The sequence below is a fragment of the Astatotilapia calliptera genome, chromosome 18, assembly GCF_964374335.1.
Source record: "Astatotilapia calliptera chromosome 18, fAstCal68.1, whole genome shotgun sequence".
Taxonomy (NCBI): domain Eukaryota; kingdom Metazoa; phylum Chordata; class Actinopteri; order Cichliformes; family Cichlidae; genus Astatotilapia; species Astatotilapia calliptera.
Window position 1 is genome coordinate 15,305,550 of NC_137439.1, and position 26,653 is coordinate 15,332,202.

The following is a 26,653-nucleotide window of genomic DNA, read 5'->3' on the forward strand; positions in this document are numbered from 1 at the left end:
GTCTTAAAAACCGAGCCAGTGATCGATTCATTTTATAGACAGTGATGGTCTGAAAGCAAACATGAAAAAAACTTGGGTTATTTCTCTTTGATTTTTTTCTGGATTTGATTTTTTTTAATGCATCTCACTACGATCCACTTTAGGTGGATCTCTAGACATTAAAGTCATGTAGACATGGTACATTTTGCTACTTTTATGTTTGACAACTGGCTCTCTGAAAACTGCAGGACAGAAGAGAAGAACCTTGCAGCTAAATCTGATGAATCTATAATTCATCAAAGCGCAGGCAAGTGCTATCACATCAAGCACTTTGCACCTGGGACTTAATGGGGTCTAAGGGTACAAGAGCGAACAAGAACATTAGTGCAGTTCAAAACAGCAACAGCGCTCCAGCAAACACCGGAACATAAAGTTGCAGGAGGGCAAGGTGGAGGAGGAAAAGGAACACAGTTGTTTTTATAAGATCAATATCCTATTCCATGGTCAGCTGCACATATTTCCCTTTTCCTTCTCGTTTTTTTTTTACATTTACGGTTCAGACAGCAGAGAAACTTTGATGCATGTTGCAGGCACCAAAACGAGCTAGCATTTTTCATTTTATCTGTTGTCCACTGTATCACTTGATGCAATTAAGCAGATATTGCACTTTTTATATTACAATTAGTACATTTTTTTCCCATATCAACCTCCGATATTATTAGAGGTCTTTACACTTTGATGGATGAAACTGGTTCAGTCCTTCTTGAATGAATAGGGAAGTGAGGGATGTTGTTCATTATTCTCTTACATTTTACAGCCCAAAAAATGTCACCTTATTAATAATGAAAATTAGCTGCAGCTATAATTGATATATGCTCATCTTTAATTTTCACCATACCACTGACTGGATACTGTGTCCTCTTCTACGTGTGACTTGGCAGAGTCAAAGTCGAGAAAACTCACAACTCTCAAAACAAGTGAAGACAAAAAGGAAAGTGACTGATGATTATGGGCAAATTTACCAGCGAGAATAGATGGACACGGGCGTTTGCTCTCTTGAAATTTAATGAAATGAAAGCACAAAAACAAATAAAAAAAACAACAAATGTCACCCAGTGAAATGCACAACACCAGCCACTATAAACCCACACTCACTGCCTGTTCCCAGACCAATGAACCATCTAGTCTGCCTTAATGTGACCTTCACTTTAAAGTCCAAACAAATACAAACAGGAATACACACCATTTAATCCTTCCTGATCCTTTGGGGTCCACTCAGAGACGGACATTGCTGGATCTGAGGTGAAGACGTGAATGCAAACAACAAACAGTGGGAATATCTCTATTTGAACTTTCTTTATTTCTATTTTATTCTACTCTACCTCTTCATTTTTAAGGAAAATTAGTACTCTATTTGTCTTACATTTATTTGAAAGGTGTAGTCCATTTGGCATACAGTTTTACATTCATAAAAAGGTGAGCTATGAAAATTTAATGTCTTGCTAAAGTTCGAGCTGCTAATCAAATGTCAAGGTCAGGGGTTGCAAACCTGAGGCTCTGGAGCTTCACGTGGCCCATCTCAGCTGGCTACCTGAAGCTTTGTTAAAAAAAACAAAATCTATATAAAATGACTCTTATGTTAGTAACATAAGAACAGAAAAAAAGTCTTGTGTAGCAGAACATTTCCTTTTCCTCTTAAGTACAAATTTTAAATCTGACATATTTATTTCATGACCTTTAGGAAGAAGCCTGACGCCACAGTTGAGAACCACTAGATGATACATAACTCTTACTAAAACTAGCTTGACATCAACAATAAAATATTGCTTGGTGCATTAGTATTAACAGCTGAATAACGTCACACAGTCACAGAGGTCATTTGTTCTGCAGGATAAGTGCTTTTGGTTTTAATAATGATTTTGCTTATAATTTGTATTTTTGCTTCGGTGTGATTTTAATGCAGGATCATTCCTCGTAGAAATACATAAATGTGTCCAGTTTTCAAGTGACCTTAAGCTCTTATAAAAAGTCCTAACAGCAGATGGCTCTTCCTCCTTCATCACTTCTGTCGCTCACCCTCTTTCTCACCCTCTTTTCTTTTTGTTCTGTCCCGCTCTTTGCCTCTCTCTGGGCTTTCCTCCAGTTTTACGCGATGAGCTGATGGCCAACAAACAAACATTGGCCCCGGTCCTCGGCAGGCAGAGAGGACACAGAGCAGCAGGGCAGAACAGCAAGGTTGCTATATCACTTTCCGCATGATCCCTCTGCAACGCCTACTCACTGTACCTCACCAGCTGCACCACCGCTTTTTAGAGCGAGATGATAGCTGCTTAAAATTTTTCAGTTGAGGGCAGTGACACAGTGCAGCAAGCAGGGAAACCACTCTTAAGTTTATGAAAAGTTAAATGACCTCTGACTTTTGCTCTTATGGATAAATCATTGCTCTTGCACAGCACTCATACCTGGTCACCAGTATGAGGTGGCAGGAGGTTGAAAGGAGTTGTTTTGTAGTAAAATATTCTAAACATATAGAATCTGGAGGGCTAAAAAATGTTTCCAGTCAGCAGAGAGGACTGCAAAGTTACAGATAAATGGTTATTATTGAAGCAGATATGCGACGATAAATGGACTAATTTAATTCCAAAAGACCAAAATTCCTTTGTGTAAATGAAGTGCAATGATGGATGACCATATCAGATTTTCTTAGCCATTCAAAAGCTTGAAAAGTTAATGAAATGCAGGAATTTTTAGATAAATGTGATCTTCCTGTGTTAGACCAGACAAATGCCAATATTTTGAACGCTAAGATCACAATTGAAGAAATTACAAAATCTATCGGATTACTAAAAAACAACAAGAGTCCAGGCCCTGATGGGTTAGGGAATGAGTTTTATAAATACTTTAAGATCAAATTAAGTCCATATCTATTTAAATTATATAACCATGCATACAAAATGAGCACCCTACCTCCAACATTGAATGAAGCAACTATTATAGTACTTCCAAAAAAAGGCAAAGCATTGGAGGAAGTGGGATCATATAGACCTATTTTTCTATTAAATTCTGATCAAAAAATTCTGGCTAAAATACTAGCGAGTAGACTTAATACAGTAATAGATAAATTGGTGCATTCAGACCAAACAGGTTTCATTCCAAACAGGAGTTCTTTTAATAATCTTCGACGTCTATTTAATATAATCTATTCCCCCAAGGTACAACAGGACCTACTTGTACTTAGCTTGGATGCCGAAAAGGCATTCGATCATGTGGAGTGGTCCTACCTCTTTGCAGTCCTAGAAAAATTTCAACTGGGACAAGATTTCATCTCTTGGATAAAACTACTTTACAATAATCCCACAGCCAGAATTCTTACAAATCAGACATTATCAACTCAGTTTAAACTCAGCAGAGGTACAAGACAAGGATGCGCTCTTAGTCCATTATTATTTGCCCTGGCTTTGGAACCCTTAGCACAGACAATTCGAACCCATATGGATATACACGGTTATGATACAACATACACTTCTAATTCTATATCGCTCTATGCTGACGACATATTATTATACATAACAAAACCATTAATATCTCTCCCAGCAATTCTCTCCGTGATTGATAAATTCAGTACTTTCGCAGGCTACAAGATTAACTGGGGAAAAAGCGAAATACTGCCCATTAAATTAGAGAATAAACAATGGCTTACATCTTTCCCATTTAAAATAACCTATGAAAAAATCACTTACTTGGGCATTACAATACCAAAAAAACACAGCTCCCTAATGAAAGAGAATTTTCTTCCCTTACTGGAGAAACTTAAAAATAACATTCAGTACTGGAGGACACTTCCTATTTCTTTAATAGGGAGAGTGAATTCAATAAGAATGGTATTCCTCCCGCAGTATTTGTATCTGGTTCAAAACATCCCAATTTTCTTGCCCAAATCTTTTTTTAAAAAGATGGACGCCATCATTATGCCATTTATATGGAATTATAAAACACATAGAATAAAAAAAGACCACTTATGCAAACATAGATCCCTTGGTGGACTTACACTACCTAACTTTATGTACTACTACTGGGCATCAAATTTAAGAATAATTTCCCTTCTATTGGATGACACAGCAATACTCCCTAACGGCTTACAGATGGAGCGGGAGGATTGCCTTCCTTACTGTGTTGGTGGAATACTACTCTCTCCTATTCTTTTGACAAACTCATATTACAATTCGAATCCAGTGATTTATAATACCGTACAAATTTGGAGACAAATAATTAAGCACTTCAAATTGAAAAAACTATCAATGTGTACATCCATTACAGCTAACCCCTCTTTCCTTCCATCATGTGTAGACGGAGCTTTCAATATATGGCAGGAATTGGGAATTTGTAAATTAAAAGATTTATACCTAAATGATACTTTTATGTCATTCCAACATTTAAAAGATAGATTTGGATTGCCTCACAGTCATTTTTTTAGATATCTTCAACTAAGAGACTATATCCGTACATACCTGCCACAATTTGAAAACATATCGTCCGATCCTTTGGACAGATGTCTTAGTGATGGAAGGGGGTTTGAACAGAGAATTTCATTATTTTATAATTCAATACAGGAGATGAGTATACCTTCAACTACTTCAATCAAAGAGGAGTGGGAAAAAGATTTTGGGACTCTCCTATCAGAAGATTTCTGGCAGGAGGCCTTACACAACATAAATACGCCTTTTATTAATTCCCGTCACTGTTTAATTCAGTACAAAATTATACACAGACTACACTATTCAAGGGAAAAACTTCACAAAATGTATCCAGAGTGTTCCCCCCTCTGTGAAAAATGCAAGATACACTATGGAAATCTGTTACATTGTTTTGCACTATGTCCAAGGCTTCAGGGTTTTTGGTATGATATTTTTACTTATATGTCTAATATTTTTAAAAGTAAGATTGAACCAAATCCGACAGTAATCATCTTTGGGATTTCCAACGAAACACAAAATTTACAACACTCTCAAAAAAGGTTTATGGCATATGCTTTGATTATTGCAAAGAAATTGATCCTGCAGCTTTGGAAAGGCAATGAGACTCCTGTATTAAAAATGTGGCTTACTGAACTTATAAACACTCTTCACCTTGAAAAAATAAGATATAGTATGAATGACAATGTAAAAGAGTTTGAATTAATCTGGCACCCTTTACTTATATACCTTGGGAAAATATAAAACTTTGTTTACTTGTTTCTCTTCCCTTTTGCCGACAGCCGGGGTATTGGGACCCCTTATGGGTGACTGCGGGTTTTTTTTTTTGTTTTGTTTTTTTGTTTTTTTTGTTTTTTGTTGGTGTTGTTTAATTATTTGCCTTGTTAGTTTAGAAAAAAAAGGAGCATAAGTTATGTTATGTCAATTTGTAAAAACTACAATCATGATACTTGCTCTCAATAAAAAATATTTGAAACAAAAGCTTGAAAAGTTTCTTATTGAAATAATGAACAATACTGTACAAAATACAATGTGATCTGAGAATACATCTATCATTCATTAGCTGCTGGTTCACTCAGTCCTGTTGTTTGTGGTGCTGCAGTTTCAACAAAAACACAAAATTATGACATCTGTGAAAGTGAGATGTGTTGCAGGACTCTTGCACTAGACTGCTCTGTGTGCTTAAAAAACAGGCAGGTGAGCTTATATGCTGATGATGTTTGTGAGGATGCTTGGGCCAAATTTGATGCTTCAACTCTGTGGGTGAAAATCACACCAGACAACACAGCCTTCCTGTTTCCCACTGATGTGAAATAGACTTGGTGATTGTAAAGGGTTGTATTTGCAGTGTGTAGCTGTTAGCTGACCTTCAATAAAATAAAGAGGATATTTAATATCTGTTTGAAGGACGAAGATTCATATACAGCACTGTGCAAAATTCTTCAGTCACCCCTCATTTCTGTATATTTTGCTTCCAAGAAGTCAGCTTAATTTTTAAAAAAGTGATCTTTTGCAATAATTCATGCTTTCTTCGGTCTTTCGCAGTTTTTCTTTGGACATTGGCTGCCTTTTCACTCACTTTCAGTCCTGTCCTTGTAATTGATCGTTTTATGAGGAGTGTTTATTGAGCCACTTAACACTGATGTGGATTATTGATTATTATGAATTATTTAAGCATAAAAAGGCACCTAACCCGAGAGATGAACCAAGTCAAGTATCAATGTATTTGTGTAGCACATTTAAAACCTCAGTTGACAAAAGTTCTCCACAGTAAAAGCCTGGATATGATGATCAAAGAAAGCCAGCGAGTATCAATCTTTTTTTGATTGAGTGATTGCACAACTCTTTTACCAGCAGTGTTGGGGATATGTATCCGATGTCAAAATTCTGTAATTGCAAATGCATAATAATGCTATCAGATATTCATCCACCATGCAACACCATCTGAAAGGCATCCGATTATCAAAAGCTTCATTTTTCAGCACGGCAGTGCATGACAATGTTCTACAATAACGCACAATGAAACTATATAAGTCATGGATTGGCCTCACCAGAGCACATTACTGAAACTTTAGTGAAGCCTGAGATCAGAAGTCAGGCGACTTAAAAAAAAGACAGCTTGTGTAGAAGAATAAAGGTGGTCACAACAAATATTGATGTTCAGATTTTGTTAAAAGTGCACAAACTCTATTTTTGCAGATGTTTCAATAACTCAGTGCATCTATTTCCCATTTTCCTAGCAAAATACAAAGAAATGAGGGGTGTTTTGCACAGTGCTGAATGTGCGTGTGAGTGACACATACACAAAAAGCCTGTTTTGACTCGAAGGACATGACAGCCATTATCTGTTAGCCAAGATGAGCCCGGAGGGTGAAAATTATCACAGCATGACCTCCATCCCTGACACACACACCAGTGCAACACCCCCACTCCAACCTTTTAACTCCGTGTTAAAAGGTTACAGATTTTCACTCTTTCAACACTTGAGCGAGCATGATAGCAAAGTTCTCTCCGCTATCCTTTTGGAAAGTGACGCCGGGTGTAAAGGTTTAATTGCCCACCGTGTCAGATACATCAGGGCTTCTTGTCATCAGAGTCCCACCTCTGTCGCTTTGATTCGCTTCCACTCAATCTGCCTGCTTGTTCCTCATCTCTGCCTCATTTTAGCATCTTTTCTTGTGACTCTCTTAGAGGTGTTCTGGCAATCAGAGCACTCATGTGTCCTGACTGACCTCTTTAACAGAAACCCGTAATAGCTGGAAGAAACAACGTTACCAATTGAGTTATTCAGGCAAACATTGTGGAAGCCTCAAGAATGAAGATTGGGAGCTCTTATGTTAATCAGAGGTCGAGTTTTTAAAAAAAATGAATCAGCTGATCAGCTGTCAGTCAAAATATTAGACCAGATAGAATCAGAGACTGTATATTAAAGATGGACATGATAATGAAATCACCCGTTGACTGGTTGGTTGGTTACTAGGCTTCATTTTGAAGGTTCAGTTTTTGTAACTTTAGCTTTAAGTAACCAGTGGATGAAGTACTAAGTTATTGGTTAATAGATAAAAGCCTGAGCCTGGTTCTGCCAGAGGCTTCTTCCTGTTAAAATTGAGTTTCTTCCCCACTGTCATCAAGTGTTTGCTAATGGCGGTCACCTGATTGTTTGGGTTTTCTCTGTATTACTCTATGGTATTTACTTCACCTCATCTTGAGGCGACTGTTGTTCTGATTTGATGCTATATAAATAAAACTGAATTGAATTGACAAGCATACTTATAAATTAGTCCCAAATAAACCACATCACTGGACAGCCTGACAAGTCCACTGATTTAATTAGTCTAAGTGAAGCCCAGCAATGGGAGGGGATAGTGATAATTCACACGTTTAAACTTGCATTAGTTTAAACTCATAAGTTTCATTCTAAATATATGGAAGTGTTACCAAATGCAGTGTTACTAGGCAGTAAATATGTTTGTTTTTGCTATAAAGCTTTATGCTGTAGGAGCTGAACTTGCTTCTGATTAACTGCAGACTTTGGCCCTCATGCATTGGCTTAATTCTTCAGCACTGTAGGTCACTGTATGGCAGCATCAGAAGAGGTTTTGAGATAGAGGAGAAAAAAAGCAGTATGATTATGTTTCAGACAAAAATTGGGAACCTAGATTCACTAGCAACACTTAAACTTTCATTGTTGTCATCATTATTATTATTCATGACATGTTCGCTTTTTCAAAAAGTCCAACTTTTCAGTTAAACAAAACATAAAAAGGGAGATTCGTGTAACATCACAAGTCAAAAGATAAACAGAAACTGCATGACATAAGACCTCTGTGCCTGCAAACCGCCCGGAGATAAAACTGAAGGTGAAGTCAAAGTATTTACAGTCTTGTGATGGAAATGCCAATGAGAGATGGGCTGGAAGGAAAGGAGAAGGTTAGGTTAAAAATGCTTCAGATGTTGCACCCACTCTAACAGCTCTTACCCTCACTAACAGCTTTACTTTTGATATAAGGAAGATTAAAAACCGTTCAGATGTGTTTACGTGTGTGTGTGTTTGTGTGCATAACTGTAAGCGAGAGAGAGAGGACGAGAGCAAAGGAGTAAGACACTGGAACATAACCACATCAAGAGCAGAGCGCAGCAGGGCAGGCGAAACCAAAGGCCTGTTCCACAGGGGAAGTGATTAAGGCGTTGCACAAGGCCCACAGGGAGCAAAAGGGCAGAAAAGAGAGCTCATTATCCATAATGTGGAAGAAGAGTTATTCTCGCCACAGAGTCACACACACACTCTCGCAATATTACTTAAAAATCCATCTTCTGAACCGAGTGATAGTAAATATGCTGCTCTGGAGATGGGCTGTTATTTGGGTTAAAGACAGTCAATGAAGAAGTTTGGGATGGGAGAGGGGGGAAGGCAGCCGTTAGGGACTGGAAGATGACTTGTTCTCTGTTGCATGCAGCAATGAATTCGACTGTATTAATAGATTAAAAAACTTAATATTGTGTTCCAATGATTTTTTACAGCTTAATACAAGACAGATGTACTTCGTTGCTCTTGTCATAGTGTATTTGGAGTTTTACAGGTCAGGCTCTTCTGCTTAACCATTGGCTGGAGCCTATCGCAGCTACCACAGGGTGAGAGGTGGGGTACCATGGACAGGTCGCAGCCCATCGCAGGGCTAACACACAGAGACACAACCATTCATACCTATGGGAAATTCTGAAATATCAACTAACCTAACCCCACTAAAATATTTATAATATGTTTACTTTGACACCTAATGACAAGTAATGAAATAAGAAAGAAACCACTCAGTTCAGAAGAGTTACCCCCAATCGAGGGGAAAGAGTTAAAAACATTGTTTGTTTCGCTCACAACAGAACTTAACCAGGAATATGACCACAAATTCAAGATTGTGACTTTTGCTCATGGTGCAGTATTGTGAATAATCAGTCCACGGATCAATAATAATGACCAATTAAGCATTAATATAATTTATCAAGCAAAACTGCTGCAACAAGTGATTTGTAGACATTGCACAGCTATAAATAACAAATAATTAATTCCTCCTTTAAAATAAATTTAGAAATACATAAAATGAAGAGCTGCACTTCATAATTTTCATTTTCATGAAAGAGTAGAGTGAGAAACACAAAGAAGCCATCAACTTATTGGCAAAAGCAAAGTCGGTCCATAGCCTGTTTTTCTGTCGACCTAAGCCGAAACGTAAACACACAAAAAATAAGCCTACTTTTATTTATGTTCATTAATAGTCTGATAAATTACTCACATGGAAAACAAATCATTGTTTTTCAGTTTCAGATCATCAGCGTCAATGTTCTTCCGTTGTTTCTTCTGTGTCTCTCTCAAACTTACATGAAGGTGTTACCAAAGCCTGCAGACTCTTAAATATGCAACTGCTGGTCAGTTAAAAATAAACAGGTGGTCTGTTCAGCTGCTTCCCTGGAGGTCACCGCAGTTCCCAGGAGGTCACAGATCTGCATGTTTGATTTGGCCAAATGCCTACCCTCCCATTTATCCTGGCTTGTGACCTCCTGTGGATGGGTTTGTATTTCCTCACGGTCTCAAACCAGAAATCCTTCACGTGAAAGGCAAATTTGTTAACCACTACACCAAGAAGCCACCAGGTCACTTAAAAAGAAATGCCGTATTGCAGTTCTTACTGCCGTTCAGGCTCTCTGACATCCTACCTGGTTGATGATGTAGATGCCGTAATCAATCTTCTGGCGTCTGAGAATAGGGTGGAGGTAGTGGAGCCAGTACTTTAGGTGATTCTCTCTGTGACGAAACGGGATGATGATGGCCACCTACACAACAGGGACAGTTTCAGCTCGTTACCTGATTGTCCTGAATGTGTAGATTTATTATAGATCATATCCCAGACATTACCACTTGACTGCCACGACCTAAACCTGGTTCTGTTGGCGGTTTCTTCCTGTTTAAAATGAAGTTTTCCTTGAGCACCTTGAGGTGACTGTTCTTGTAATGTGGCACTATAAACACACTGAATCAAACCGAATGACCACAAACACACACCAACTAAATCTCTAACACGAGTGAACTGTTATTTCCACAGCTCCTGTTAATGTCACAGTGAACATAAAGCGGGTTTTTATCCATAATGAATAAAGCACGCCAAGTGAGCAGAGCTCACTGGCATCGCATACTTGAGACAAATTAAGGGGCCGTGTCTCTGAACTTGAAGCGAGTCATTTTCAGGTGTCCAAGGTTGAACCGTAATCTCCTCTGTGAGTTCATGGTAATTTTGTGTTCAGATGAAGATTGGCAGAAAACTAACCTTGGTTTCTGTATAGTTGAGCACCGAAATTGCCCAGATACTCAAAGAGGTGTCATGTAGAGGAGAAAGTCAAACACTGAAAATGCTGAAATTAGGGAGTTCTCAAAAAAGCTGCCCTCCACACCAATATAGCAATGTTTCATTTGTCTCCATTAATTTAAATCCAGTAAAAGTGAAAATGAACTCCAGTAAAAGAGAGCTGATCAATCAAAGTTAAATGAGAACATCAGTAAAGAAAAGGTGAGTAACAATTTTTGTGATATATATATTAACTTCAAATTTTGACTGTCTGAGGATCTTCTCTGCCGCATCTCTGCATGCGTGTTTGTGTTTTTAGTCTTCTTGCAGGTGTTGAAGTGAAGATGGGTATCGTGGTCATCAGCAATGCCACGATCCCTGGTGGCACTGCTCCACCTGGTGTGCCAGTGCTCCTATACAAGCAGCTCAGTGGCTGATACGAAACCGAGACGTTAGCGAACGTTGAACTTAAGGTCAGTGTCAGATCTGAATTCTGTCTGTAGCCTATAATGTTTAAAGGTTCAAATCGCTAATATTCAACTATCACATTTGACCAGTGTTACCTTTAGCTGTCAGAAGATCTATAAATGCTATGAAATAAAATGTTTCACCCATTCTTTTTGAAAGCATCACGCATTTTATGTGCGCTCACAGAGAGCCTGAAGCAGAAAACCTGAGTTAAGAGAGAAAGTTGATAACCACCGATATGAAAACAGTTATCTCAGACTGTGGTTAAAAGGTTTATTTAACAAGGTAATGCAAAGAAAGCCTGACTATGGACTAAGTCATGCAGATGGTGATCCCCTAGTAACCACTGGTTACTTGGGAAAATGTGTATTCATTCACCAGTTGGTTGCTAAGGGTAAATATAGGTTTGCATAGAAGTTGGGGCACCAAACCCCCCTCCCAAAGCAAACTGCTGTGGTTGCCTGTAGTTTCAACTCAAGCCCAAACAAACGTTCCCCTTCAAAATAAAAGTTGCACCATTTAGAACAAGTTAGTTACTTATTCAAATTTCAGTATCGCTCAGCGAGTTTCCAGACAATTCTCCGTCTTCAAAGCAAACTACGAACTCTGAGTCAACACCTCATAAAAAAATGAAATAACAGTCTGTACCATTTTAAATTGGGTATGTTGTATTGTGTTAGCTTTTCATAATTTTGTCTATTTCAACATTTTTGTTTAGTACCTCATCATTGTGACTTCGTCCAAGTCTCAGGCACTTTATCAGGCACTAAATCTCATCTTTTATTTTTATACTGGCAGAAGCTGACTTCTGCTAGAATATATTTACCGTACAATGTGAAATATAGTTTATTCAAATGTTGTGAAATACAAATAGCGATGCATCTACAGACCTTCCATCTGGGCCGACAGTCTAGAGGCGTGTATCGGCCTCCCTCGGTCACATTGGGATTTTCTTTCTGCACTCGTTCCATCGTCATCTGGGAGCTGAACTCGATCAACAAACGCCCCACTGAGGAAAAGAAAAGAGACAGAGAAAGTGAAGAGAAAAGCATTAGTGGGATGAGTTGGGTAACAGACTAGACAGGGCATGAAAGAAGTGAAAGAAAAAAGACATGATGGGGGGAAAGAAAACAAGAGAGGGAATGAGGGACACGGAGCAAACGCTTTTAGCTTCAAAGCAACACTATACGTGTATCAAAGTGATGTGTGCAGAAATAATGATTTCAAGGGATATGTTTCGCATAATGCTTCATTTAATAAGACGCACAGGCTTTGGAAAACCCATACTCCTAAAAAACAAACAAACAAAGACTTTGAAGTCAGATGTGTAAACACATGGAAAGTAATTATGCAGCTTAGTGATAAACCCACATCATACAGTATGTTACATCTCTGCAAATCAATCCTTTGAGTACTGATGAGTCAAAAACTATCAGTGTGCAAGTGTGTTTATGTGCATGAGACCAAATTAAAAGAAAGATATGCTTTAAATCTCTGGCCTGGATGATAAATCCAGCCCCTTGCTCTGAGAACCGCCATCATTAAAACACCCGAGAAAGCTTCGCTGTTTGGACTCCGACCAAAGCCCCCAAACCACGGACCTCATTTCAACAAACCAGACTCTCAGCACTCATTCTCCAAACTGCAAAATGTCACTCATTAGTGCATGTCTTTCTTCAGCGGCTGGGAACTCATTAGCTCAAATCATCACGCATCATTTGATTCACCAAAAATATTAAGTAGTATTACATGATTTTTATCATTCAAGGCAACAAAAACAAGCCCTGCTTATGTATAATAATGCAGTTTATCTATATGTGACTGAAATCTTTAAATAGAAAAAGGACAGTCGGTGACTCGTTCTTCATTATCTGTTTTACAATGAACACTGTCACTGCACTACAGAGGAGAGAAGCACAGCGAGCGGCCATGAATGTTTTCAACAATATGAAATGTGTTTCAGTCTGCAGATGAAAATAATACATGAAAAAATGCACTTCTTATGCTGTTTAAATAATCGCTATATTTCTGAGTTGTTCAGATTTTTGGCATTCATTAGCATGAAGTATTTTAACCTGTTCTCACAGTTAATACAAAAGAAAAAAAAAACTTCAGCACGGCCGTGGTATAGCATTTCGTACACGATAAATCTGGTGTAAATTTTTACCTGATATTGTGGCACCATGTGCTTAGGTTCCCACGTTCCCTAGCTCGCATAAGGAGACAAGCAGACGTCTCAGAGAGAAGGAGCTGCAAGTGATTCTCTAATGAGAATTTAGTACACAAAAAACAACCTCCAACAAACTACAATACTTTAGCAGGGAACAGTTTTATTGCATATTTTCCAGTGGTGGAAAAAACAAACTTGTTTCACCACTTGAAAACCCACCATTGAGTACAACCAGGACACGAGGACAGATGAAGAGACACGAGCGGCAGGATGATGTGCGACTGCAGAAAAACGGGTTAGAAAGCTTGACTTAAATTGAAAAATGTTTATTTTATTATGTGACAATGTTGTGCACCTGCTGAGAAGTTGCAAGACTAAGTTACTGAAATGTTAAGCGGTTACGTTATTTACTTTGAGACTTTTCCATCATCAGACTGATCTTTTCCCCACTGAAAAGCATAAGTTCCACAATACACTTTTAAGCAATGAAGTGCCAGATTTACCAAATATGATACTAATTAAAAATCATATATGCAAATTTATATTTTATTATTATTTTATAATTTAGGCTTTAAAGGCTTAAAATTCCCATTGAAAACAATATTACTGTGCTTGTATATGACTTGCTGTGTCGCTGTTGCACTACTGCTGCTCGCACCTCGTGGCAATGACTTCACACTTTGAATTAGGCAGTCTGTCATCAATGACAAGGATGGAAAACGTCCTTCATTTACTTACACGTATAAATGCTGCTGCCTTCAAACTGTAATCACCAATAAAACATTGTTGGTGATTTCATTTTTTTCCTACATCACCATGACATCATTTTGAGGCTACATCATCCAACCTGTACTGTTCAGATGGTTGTTTATTATGAAAGCATTTACCTTTTTAAGCTTTGAACATTTTATCTAAAATCCATCCATCTTTTCCTCGACGACACTACAAGAAAAAAATTAAGGGAATTTCCAGAAACCGTACGAACCCCGTGTTTTTAAAACGGCTACGCTTGAAGGCCACCCATTTAGGGTGTTTTGCCGGGAGCGTCTTGCCTCCTGCTTAATCACTCAACGATGGACTGTCAGTTTTAAACAGTTACAAAAATTAACTCATCGAAAACGTACACGTGAGAGGGATTCGACTGTGTTTGCTGGAGTGCATTGGTGTGTTGAGTGCTTAAAGCAGAGCAGGTAAGTGATGAGAAACGACAGTAAAAACAAAGTTTTGCCAGACTGTAACAAACATTTAGATAATTACAGCTAAAGCAGCGATTATGCATCAGTGTACATGGATTGTATGATTCCCATTTGTAAGTATGTATATTTACTGTGCAGTAAACAATCTACTTTCAACATACTTTTGGTGGCCAAGGTGTGTCTTGTGTTGTATTATGCACGTATAAACAGACAGTATTCGCAGCATCAGAGCACAGGAAAGAGAGGTGTGGCTCGTAGAAGCCCACGAGACGATAATGGGCTTAACATTGATGCATGAGCTCCGTGTTGAGAGGTCTGCTCCAATCAACACCGTGCAGGTGAGGAGTGTAATCAATGGAAACAAGGTTACATGTCCATAACACACCTCTTTATCACACCACAAGAGCTGAACGCAAACAGTCCCAGCAGCCCCTGACTACTTCTACCCATCGCCCTCCATCCCCTCCGCACTCGGGTCTCTTTCTTCCTCGTTCCCCTCTCACCCTAATGAGACAGAAAGTAGAACATGGTGTTTTCATCTTCTCCCTGTGATTTTTTTCCCCAAACTTAGTTTTCAGGCAGCTAAAACAAAATGGGGAGCTTACTGGATGTAGCATAACATAGTATACTGTGTATTAGGTTTTCTGAAAACACAAGAAAACATTGGGCGAGGTTTTAGTTGTTCCTCTTGAAGATAAAAGCTGGTTTATGGGGAAAAATCCCCCCAATAAATATAGATTAACATCATTGCAGCACAGGTCGTCCAAGTGTGACTCAAACTGATACTGCTACAATTTCAACTTTGCCTTCTTTACAATTCCAAATATGAACCGTTTAAACACTGGGATGCATACATTCACTGGTCTGCAACGATCCTCAGGTAGGCTGTGGTGTTTAAACTATACTCGACTGCTATTAAGGTGCCTGTATCATTACACCATCATCCTGAACTGTTGATACAAGACAGAATAGATGCTGTTTATGCCACACAATCTGAACGCCGTAGCAGAAATCAAGACTCATCAGCCCAGGCAATATTTCTCAATCTTCTCTTGTCCAATTTTGGTGAGCTCATGTGAAGCAGATATGGTCTTCTCCATACTTTGCTTGTAACACGTGGTTATTTGAGTTACTGTTGCCGTCCCATCAGCTTAAAGCAGTATTTCTATTTTCCTCTGGCCTCTGGCATCAACAAGGCCTTTCTACCCAGAGGACTGCTGCTTACTGGACATTTTCTCTTCTTCAAACCATTCTCTGTAAACTCATGAGATGGATGTGCAGGAGAATCCCAGTAGATCAGCAGTTTCTGAAGTGCTCAGAACAGCCCATCTGGCATCAATAACCATGCCACTTTCAAAGTTCCCTAAATCACCTTTCTTTGTCATTCTGATGCTCAGTTTGAATTTCAGCAGGTTGCTTTTACCATATCGAAATGCACATGGCAGCACATGATCGGCTGATTAGATAAGATATTTAAGATTTTGAGTTTTGGTCACAACCACTTGTTAAAAGGATTTCATGTGTAGCAATTTTGGTGGCTTGGCTCTAAGAGCAATATCAAGACCACCAAAACAGCACACACTAGGCAATTAATGACAACAAACAAGACACTGATGATGGATTAGAAGCTGGGGTCCAAAGTGGCTTGCAGGGGGCAACATAAGCAGTCTAATTAATGTACATCGTCTTTGATTTACTGCTAAAATGCACAGAATGGTATCTGCAGCATTTAGATCTGGATATTTGAGGGGTGATTTGTCTTAGAGATTTATAAAGCATGATATCGAAAGAGCTTAAAAACATAATCATGAAATAAAATACATTGGCATTGTCATTACTGCATGGTGAAAATGTATAGGTACAATTCAGTAATCTTGAAAAAGCATGGTGACATAGGTAGAGGAAAACTTTTAAAGATATTCAGACTGTGTCGAGCCAGAACACACAAATAACAGAAAGAGAGCATTTTTGTGTTTGTGCATGTGTGATGCAGAAATGTGCAGGTTTGTGTATAAAATACACTTCAACAAACAGTAATGTGTTGTACAATGATAGCAGTGGAATTATCACACACACACACACACACACACACACACACACACACACACACACACACACACACACACACACACACAACAGCCACAGACACCTAACATGCTTATCTAAGTGGCAATATTACATTAATACATTATAATCACACTCTTTGATCACTCTATCTGGGACATCTGCTGCACTTTGGGGAATGCAGAACTGCTTTATCTGCAGATATATACACATAACACACACACACACACACACACACACACACACACACACATTATATGACAACCAAATTTTCTGTCACAATACAGCTGTGTGCAGGCAAGAGTAGGACCCAAACGCAAACTCGCAGAGACAAAAAGTAAACTCAAAAAACGCAGCTTTATTGCTGGCGTGGAGTGGGACACGAAAAACAACACAAAACTAAACTGGGGAAACTAAAGCACAAGGAGCCACAGGGGAAAACTCACACAGCTATGAGGGAGGACGCCACCCTGACAAAGAGACACATGGGGCTTAAATACACTGAGGGATAACGAGGGGGAATGAGCCACAGGAGGAGAGCACAGCTGAGAGTAATTAGGAGGACGACACAAGGGAAGCAAAACTAGAAACATTAACATAGGACAGACTGTGAAAGTAAAACAGGAAACACACTGATGGAACTCAAGACATGTAAACTTAACAGACTGGGGAGACAGAACATAGGGACCAGAAACATGGAACAGAAAGGCACAGTAGACACAACATGAACATAACAACGCCACAGGGGAAGAGTAAAACAAAATGCAGAAACACAGGACCTCTTTCAAAATAAAATCTGAAACATAATGAAACGCAAACATGACAACATAAGAAACAGACATGAAGCACATGAAGGACAAGGGAGACTTAACGGGGTTGGATACACAAGGGGAATCTAATAACAAACGAACTTAGATAACCTAATGAACAAAATAAACTCAAACTTAAAACGCTGGGTCAAAAGACCCAGGATCATGACATTTTCCCCTCACAACAGTAACGAAACAAAACGGCAGAGCTATTAGATTAGCAGCACTCCCTTTCTCTTCCTCCCTTCCTGCCATTGTTGCTCCTATTCCCCCTCCACTGAACCTAGGATCCGTGGGCCCTAAGATGAAACAGATCAGTTTAATCTAGCTCTGCCAAGACTCCCCTCAGACCCCAGTGTTGCTACATACGGTGTAACAGAGTTCTCTTATTATCTGGTCTATCTAGACTGTATAAATAAAATGCAGAAATACCTTTAACAACTGTGGTTTAAAAAAGAAGTCTGGTTGTATAGAAGGATACGAGAAAACTGCCCAATTTCTCAATTGATTTATAACCATCCATCCATCCATCCATCCATCCATCTTCATCCGCTTTATCCGAGGCTGGGTCGCGGGGGCAGCAGCCTAAGCAAAGAGGCCCAGACCTCCCTCTCCCCAGCCACCTCCTCCAGCTTATCCGGGGGAACACCAAGGCGTTCCCAGGCCAGCCGAGAGATATAATCTCTCCAGCGTGTCCTGGGTCTGCCCCGGGGCCTCCTCCCGGTGGGACATGCCTGGAACACCTCACCCAGGAGGCACCCAGGGGGCATCCTTGTCAGATGCCCGAACCACCTCAGCTGGCTCCTTTCGATGTGGAGGAGCAGCGGCTCTACTCTGAGCCCCTCCCGGATGGCCGAACTTCTCACCCTATCTCTAAGGGAGAGGCCAGCCACCCTTCGGAGGAAGCTCACTAAATATTTTCTGCATGACTTTATGGTCTCAATTGCTCATTTTATCTTACAGGATACAATATGATGCACATTTTGTCAATTCTGACCTTCTTCAGAGTAAAACAGATCATTGCAAGGCTGCGCTTCTTTGCAATGGACAGTTTGCTTAAAAAAAAAGCAAAAAGAAGATGGCTATGACATGGTGGACACATCAATCATTTAAATAAGACCCAAAAATGGCATAAATATCCATCAGATATAAAGATATAAGAAGAGAAATACACATTTTTCCCCAGCCAGGTTACTGAGCATTACTAGGCCTGTGCGACTCTTATAGGAAAACAAAACATGCAAAATATAACAGATTTTCATGGATCTGACAAATAAATTATCAATGAAAACCAATTAACTTGTTTAATCCTGTGTTTACTCTTATGTAGCTGATTGCAAAAGGGTAATAAAGTGAATAAAAGCAGTTTGATACCCTTGTGCACTGACTCAGTAGCTTTCTTTGTCTTTCTCTTAAAGAATGAGTTCGTGTCAATAAGGCTGTGAATTGGTTTGTCCTCACAGAGTCACTGGTCGGGCCATCTGACCATGCAAAACTCTACGACAGGCTGCCTGTTAATCAGCAGCCCTGTTCTGAGAGTTTCTGCGCCTTTGTGTTACTTAAGTGACAACTGAAGCGGCGCCAGGGTCAGATTTCTGAGAGCGGTTCTGAGTTTATAATTGAGTTTGGCTCTTTGGCCTCAGGAAGGGGAGGGAAATGAAAGTTAGAGAAAGTGAATAAATGAGAAGAAAAACGGACAGAAAGGAGAGCGAAAGCTGGAGGAAGAGGTTGTTCCTCTCCCTCCTGCTTCCCACTGACACTCTGTGACAATAGAGACTTTCAGCTCCCTGAATCTTATTAGCCTGTCCACTCTCTCAATCTCTTTTCTTTCAATCATTTACAAGTGCCTCCACCGAGCACAGGCCATAATTGAGATTCTTCCCATTTTGATGAAAGAAAGAAAAAGAGCATGAGGTACAAATGGGTGTGGAGGAGAGAAAAGGGAAAAGAGTCAAAAGTCTTCACGTCAGGTACCTACTTCTGCTAACATAGCGTTCATTTTGTTTATCTTCAGCACACTTTGTCCTTGTGTTAGCGATTTTACACCCTCTTCCAAGACTCATTACTGTGGATTGTGAAAATCATCGATGGCAAAGGCTATGCTCAGCTGTGAAATCCTGCCCGTGTGTCTGTGTCTGCATGTTGGGGTAAATTTATTGGATCAGAGGATTAGAGGTATCTGAGAATCTCCTCGACATGCAAGAAACACATTATCTGGTCGTGTGGGTGTGTATCTATGCAGAACACCCAGCGTGCACCCAAACAGACGAGATAAAGGGTTAACCGTGGTGTATTTACACCGCACCAACAACAAGCACAAAAGGATGAAGAGAAAGCTACAGCATTCACAAACTCATAGCTTTGTTGTCGCAAGTCATGTTGCTGGAAAATGGAATCCACCAGACAAAAAGGCAAACATGAATCTCAAGCAAAGGATAATGTGAAACTGGACTGTTTTGGATTAAAAAGTAAAAGGTTGATGTTCTGCCGCTGTCTTTCAAACAGGATGTGTCAGACCACAAGAGACAGAATTTTCAAGACAAAATAATTTCCAAAGGACCTTGACAGAAAGAGAGAGAGAAAAAACTGAGCTTATCTTTTGCAGGGAAATGAACTGCTGTCTTGAAACAAAAAAAATAAAAATAATAATGTGCTTCAAAAATGCCAGGAAATACTGTTAATACTATCCTAAAGAATATATAATATAATGTAGCCATTAGAGGGACATAAAAAATGCAGTGATTTCAGAAACAGGCGTGCTGTAAATGTTCTCTTTGTTTGGTTGATGAGTGTTTCAAAGCAAAAGGAAAAAGTCGGTCGGACCAAAGCCAGCATTTACACCCATCTGAGCTGCATCAACACAACATGTGTTTACATCTGTAGGCAAGTGCATGTCAGGTTAGGGCATAAATTATGACATACGCTGCAGTAAAAGTTACGGTGTAGATCTTGAGGAAGGTTTGGGGTTACGGCGCGCCTATGGCGTAGATTTACTACATGAGTATAAATCCAACATAAGGCCACAAGCTGAACAGGGGTGATAGTTTCTGCAAGTTAGCCAGGATTGACTCAGGTCTGAGTGAAGCAAATTCCATCAACAGACAGTAAACTGTGGGGTGACTGTGCAGACATCGGCGTAGCTGCCAAATCTTAGACCCGTCCAACTACGCGTCAGATCCAAGTGGCAGATCAGCGCTGATATAAGTAAAGAAGAAGTCAGAACTGGAAAGTAATTGCTGAGTGTTTTCTTCAAAGTTTTTTCCACAGAATTTCAAGTTTTCAAACTGTTGCAACATCTCCCTCTGTATAATCTGTGAATCTCTGAGCTTCTGAGCTGATATATCATTAAAACAGCCGTAAAAACCAACACAATCATACACTCGTTTCTTCAACCCAGGTGTAGCGGCAGTGGTACAAAAATCGAGGGTTGCACAACTGGTCCAAGTGATACCAAAGTGGCAATACATGCCAGCAGATGTGGTATCATTTTGGCCATGTAGGGCAGGGTGTAAGCAATGAGCATAAAAGCAGCCTCAGAAAGCAAAAAAAAAACCCCGCAAATTTTCTTCTAGCAATCATTAGAAATTAAACAGGTAAGCTGAAATCTGGTGCAACAAAGACCACCAGGATGGCAACAGAAGCTTTTGTTTGCTGTTATTTCAACATAAATCAAATTTATTCTGCTTAGTTTTACTCAACATTGTAGCCATTGGCTGCTCAAACCCCAGTGGCTCCAGAGAAGCCTGCATCCAGTTTGAGAAATGCTGTATCATAGAGAAGACGTGCGATATTACAGAATATATAATATAAGTGAACATTATCAATAAACCAGTTAGGACCCCAAAACACCTTCAGCAGTATCGTGATAAAAAGTGAGAGCTTGCTGAATAATAAGCAGGATTGAATGTGGCTGTTTAAAAATTCAGATATGTGTAAGTTATTTTACACGCATTCTTTTACTTTGTCTTTTCTCACAATTCTACTAAAACTTGTCATGAAGTATAATCAAAAACAAAAACGCTGCCAGAAGCATCTTCCTTTGCGTTTGTTTTGCTCTCATGTTCAGACGTGTTAGCAGCCAAGAACTGGGAGATTTTTTTTCCTCATCAGGAAATGTTTTCTTTATTTACTGTCTGGTGTGATGCAAGAAAAACAATGTGTAAGCAAACAAGCCTTAACAAGAGATTTCATTAATGAGCGTGAATTTTAAGTAGGCCAATGAAAGTAATTACAGTGTGAAAAGCTGCAGATGCAAATACTGATTGTACAAAAGCTTGGTTTTTTTTTTTTGTAGTGCTGTTTCTTACATCTCGTAACAATACTTTTATCAGTGTAAAGTCCTAATTATCAGCAGCAGAGCTGCAGATCATCACCCAAACAAGCAAAGTAAAAAAGCAAAAACAAAAATAAAAACACTTAATGGCTCAAATCCACGCGCACAGTATGTTCACTGACTGTTTTTGCTCTGAGATGGAAAAAGCTGAAAGTAGGGTGCTTGAAACAGATGGAGGATGCATGTAACACAACAACGTTTCCTGTCGGGGGGGGGGAAGAATAAAGGTAAGAAAATAAAAGCACAAAAAGATGAACGATACAGTTTCAGATGCTGAAGGACGGCAGTTGGAGAACAAACACAGACAAAAAGAAAAAAGAAAGAACATGAAAACAGTAATAACACAGGAAACACAAAGTGATGGGGAGTGACAGATCGTGTAAGCCTGTGAGCCAGATGCTAAGCAACACCACTCCACACACTGCACTGCAGTTCTGCTACTGTCGTTGTTGCTTTTGTAATTTCCTCTGTGTCACAGGCTGTCATACACCAAATATCAAGAGCCATTTACATTATAACACAGACTAGTGCGCTACAATTGATACAGAAACCCTGTTGTTGCCTCTTTGATTCATCACAACAGCCTTTAATTAACACGGAGGTCATGTGATTGCTTTCATTTCTCTGTTTGTTTGTTTGCTAGCAGGATTAATCAAAAAGTTCCAGATGGATTAGCATGAAAATGTGACCAGAGGTGGGGGTTTGGTGCAAATTAGACGTGATTAACCTTTCAAGTCGGAGCCACGCATTCTTTTTTCTTAGCAAGACATTATGTTCCACATATTCACTACTAATAAATATATATATTAAATCCTAATTGAAATAAAAAATTGTGACACTTGATGTTCTCACATAAATATCACAAAGTAATCCGTACCCAGGATCCAGAAACTCAGTTTGTGCTTGGTATGGGGGAATTTTCAGCCTTGGCGGAGGGATGTAGACTTGGACTGCTCTTGCTAACAGAATGATCCTTTAATTAGTGGCAAGTAATATCTGTCTGAATAATAAGGGAGAAAGAATCCTTGCATAAACACTTGCATGAGCACCAGAGATGGGCAGTAACGCGTTACTTGTAACGCGTTACTGTAATCTGATTACTTTTTTCAAGTAACGAGTAAAGTAAGGGATTACTATTGCAAAATCGGTAATTAGATTACCGTTACTTTCCCGTAGGAACGCTGCGTTACTGCGTTACTAAAACCGTGATTTTTTTTGCGAGAATGTCTCATGACAGTGACGTAAGCAAGTGCGACGTTGGTGACAGCAGCTGTGTGCAGATCAACAATGGATAATATATTGAGTGCAGAGAGAGTATGAGCGTGCAGCGTTTAAAGTGTGGAAGTACTGACCTTACTTTGAGTTTGATTCCATAAAAAGTGACAAAAACATTAGCGTCCATCGTGCGTGGGAAGAAAACTTCTTTTTACAGCGAAAAAAACCCCTAAACTTCCGAGCAAGCACCGAGTAGCTACAACGTGATGGGAAACTCACAGAGACACTCGCGCGGATTCTTCAACTGACCGCAGCACACCTACACCAGGGTAACCCTCCGCCTACCCTGCTCCTGCTTTACAGGTGAAAATAGAGCAAAAGGACCGCTGAGTCTTTGACTTTATTTATTTTCTGCTGTGTTTTACTTGCATCTGTTTGAAAGAGTGAGTGAAAACACAAAAAATATTTTATTTTATGTGCTGGAATGTGTAGAAAATAGGTTTAAATGTTAAACTAATTTATTCAAGTCAGAGAATGTTGCATATAATTAAATGTTTTGCTTGATGCATAAAGTTAAAAGATTAAAACTGATAAAACAAGTTAAAAAAAGAGACTTTTCCATTTGATTACATTTTGTATGATGGATTATGTAGAAAAAGTAGAATTGGGCTGAAAGATCTATCACTTTATCACCTCTTCAGGTTGTAAATCGTGTTTTTAAAAAGTAACTAAGTAACTAAGTAACTAAGTAACTAAGTAATTAATTACTTTTGAAAATAAGTAATCAGTAAAGTAACGGGATTACTTTTTGGGGGGAGTAATCAGTAATTAGTTACTGATTACTTTTTTCAAGTAACTTGACCAACACTGATGAGCACATACACACATGCAAAATAAAAATGTGATATATGAAGCACATATGAGAGGAATGTTTCTTATTATGCCATTTAATATTGGGGATACTTTATTCAAAACAGTAATTCTGATGTTGGTAACCACTATCTTGATCCCCGTAGTCTTTGAATGGTGTTTTAGGTTTTGGCAATTAGTTAACGCAAAGAAAGCTAGCTAGGCTGAACTTGCTCACCCATCTGAGCTTTCACTACCAATCACAGAAACCTACGTGTTCTTGTGTTACTTTTCCCCAAATGTTGTTTTTGGCACAATTTGGATTATTCTCCCTATTGCTCGATATCAAATCTGCATGACTGGCAGATGAATTAAGAGTGGCACACCAGCATGTGTCCCTTGTATAAGCATAAGTGTCTGTTTTTGGCAGTACAACTACAGGTCCCACTGCCGCTGTCCAGCTGGCATACTGACGTGCTAGTTGGCACATGTGCTGACCTCGACACACACACACACACACACACACACACACACACACACACACACACACACACACACACACACACACACACACACACACACACACACACACACACACACACACAAGTAGTTGTGTATCCCGAAACAGCCAGAGCCAAAGTCATGATGACTTCAAGGCCATGAAACTGTCAGAGCACTGTGTTTGGAGTGGTCGTTGGGACAGACATGAAATAGTGCAGGAAGCTCGAATCAGGCTGCCAGAGAATTACAATCCAGACACAACTGTTCCTGATGCCAGGACATCATCCAGGAATAACATAGCAAAATACATAATTATCGAGTATTGAGTTTAAGTCAAAGCTGAGGTGTGAAATAACGTGTAGCAGCTAAAAGCAACTTTTTTGTTAATCTAACACTGAGATCACATCAAAAATCATCACTTGTTTTTTTTAGAAAGTTGAGTATCTGCATGTTTAATGATGTGGAAAACATACAGTATCTGTCCTTTATATGCAAGCATTCTCTCAGCTCACAGCAGGTTCACAGTAGATGAACAGCCATGTTTGATTTGGCAGACTTTTATCCCAGACACCTTTTGTGATGCAGGGATTTGTCTCTCCTCCTTGTCTTAAATCAGGGATTTTTCACAGTTAAGCAAATGTGTTAACCACTGCAGTCATTCCACTTAAACACAGCACTGAGTCAAAAAGGTTAAAGAAGAGACCTCTGCAGCATCCTGCTTAGTTCAAATAAGTTCCTGTGTTAACAAACTAACCTGTCAATACGACATCCTCTGTCCCATAACTCAGTTATAAGTTCCTTATGTCTATGTTAATAGTAGCTGCCAAACTAACATAGATGACGAGCTACACTGTCCTGCAAACTTTAAGCCAAAAAGACTAGAAAAGGACCAGAGAGTGTCTTCTCTTTCCAAGGCTATAAAATATCTTGCACAAAAACTTTTCACAAGCTCTCAAATGTCGATTTCTTCACACAGAGAAAGATAACACTTTATTATATTGCAGGCAGGAGTAAGACTAAACCCCTGCAAGGATTCTACCATCAAAGGCCATTTTATTCATTTAAATTGCTCGTCCTGTCCAGGGTTGCAGACCCAAACGCAGACTTCATAAACAAACCCTTACTGAGGTGATGCAGGTAATCCAAAAGGCAGCAAAAAATACCATCAATTCCACAGAGCACACACAAGGGAGGACAGACAGGAACCCAGTATGACTCACAACAAGGAACAGAAGGAAACCGAGGCCTTAAATACACACAGGAGGTAATCAGGGAGAGTGGAAACACCAGGGTATCAAAACACAGCTAATACTAATTAAAACAATTAGTTTTAAGAAAGTAACAAAGGAAATTAAATTAATAGCAAGGCACAAGAAACAGGAATGACCAAATTAAACAGGAAATAGCTAAATGGGACTCACATACAGTACTAGAGATGAAAACCAAAACACAAGAAGACACAAATGAGGCTGGAATAAACTAAAGGATCACACATCTGTACAAACACAAATAACTAGAAGAAATAAACTATCAAAGTTATTGGAGTAAAATAAAGAAATAAATAGAAATGATATAACAAAACAACCAAAAATAAACATAAACCACACCATGACAGGCCCCTAGTTGTATGGCATTATTTTTGTGCCACTATTTTGAGCGCTCATAAAAAAACATTTGCAGGTGCAAGTGTTGTATTTTGAGAAGAAATTTATTTTGAGCTAAGAAAAGCTAAATTTGAGTGAACAAAATTCATTGCTGCGTGCAAAAAATGTATTTCAGTGTTTGCTATTATACACACACACACACACACTAGCAGAAATGTTGAGAGCGCAAGCAACGCATTGCAAGCAAGCGCAAATGCAAAAACTGAGCGAGAGGGGCTGCTATTGTGTGTGTGTGTGTGCGTACGTGTATTGAGAATTGCAAACACAGGAAGAAGACCGTTTCTGGCTCATCCTTGGTTGACCTTGAAGATGAACTAGTAGCCTAGAAACTACCATCGACATGTTTTGATGAACATGATGTCAAATATGAAATACCTCTTCTTGCAATAATGATTTCCTGTCAAGTGCTTGTTCTTTCGCTTCAATTCAAGAGGTTAGTTGATTTCCTCTCAATATTACCAGGCACTCTGGTGGAGGATACAACCCAATCAGCGATTGATCATACAAAATCTATTATCAGCCAATGGAACACTTTCTTGTGCTGCAGTTTTATGAATTAAAACATTTAATTGGCGACGGAAGAGATGACTCTGATTAC

The 26,653-nt window shown here is 39.2% G+C and overlaps 1 protein-coding gene across 4 annotated transcripts in view; it reads right to left on the reverse strand.

Moving 5' to 3' along the window:
- Window positions 1-26,653, reverse strand: part of b4galt2 (UDP-Gal:betaGlcNAc beta 1,4- galactosyltransferase, polypeptide 2) — a 242,927-nt gene that overhangs the window by 125,422 nt on the left and 90,852 nt on the right. For all 4 annotated transcript variants that reach the window (XR_013903028.1, XR_013903026.1, XR_013903027.1 and 1 more), the window contains exons 3-4: window positions 12,145-12,263; window positions 10,161-10,277 (exon numbers count right to left, since the gene is read on the reverse strand). Coding sequence is in view for 1 of the 4 variants with exons in the window: in XM_026148727.2 (XP_026004512.2) it covers window positions 10,161-10,277; window positions 12,145-12,263 (236 nt within the window). In the remaining 3 variants the exon portion in view is untranslated. The remainder of the gene's footprint in view (window positions 1-10,160; window positions 10,278-12,144; window positions 12,264-26,653) is intronic.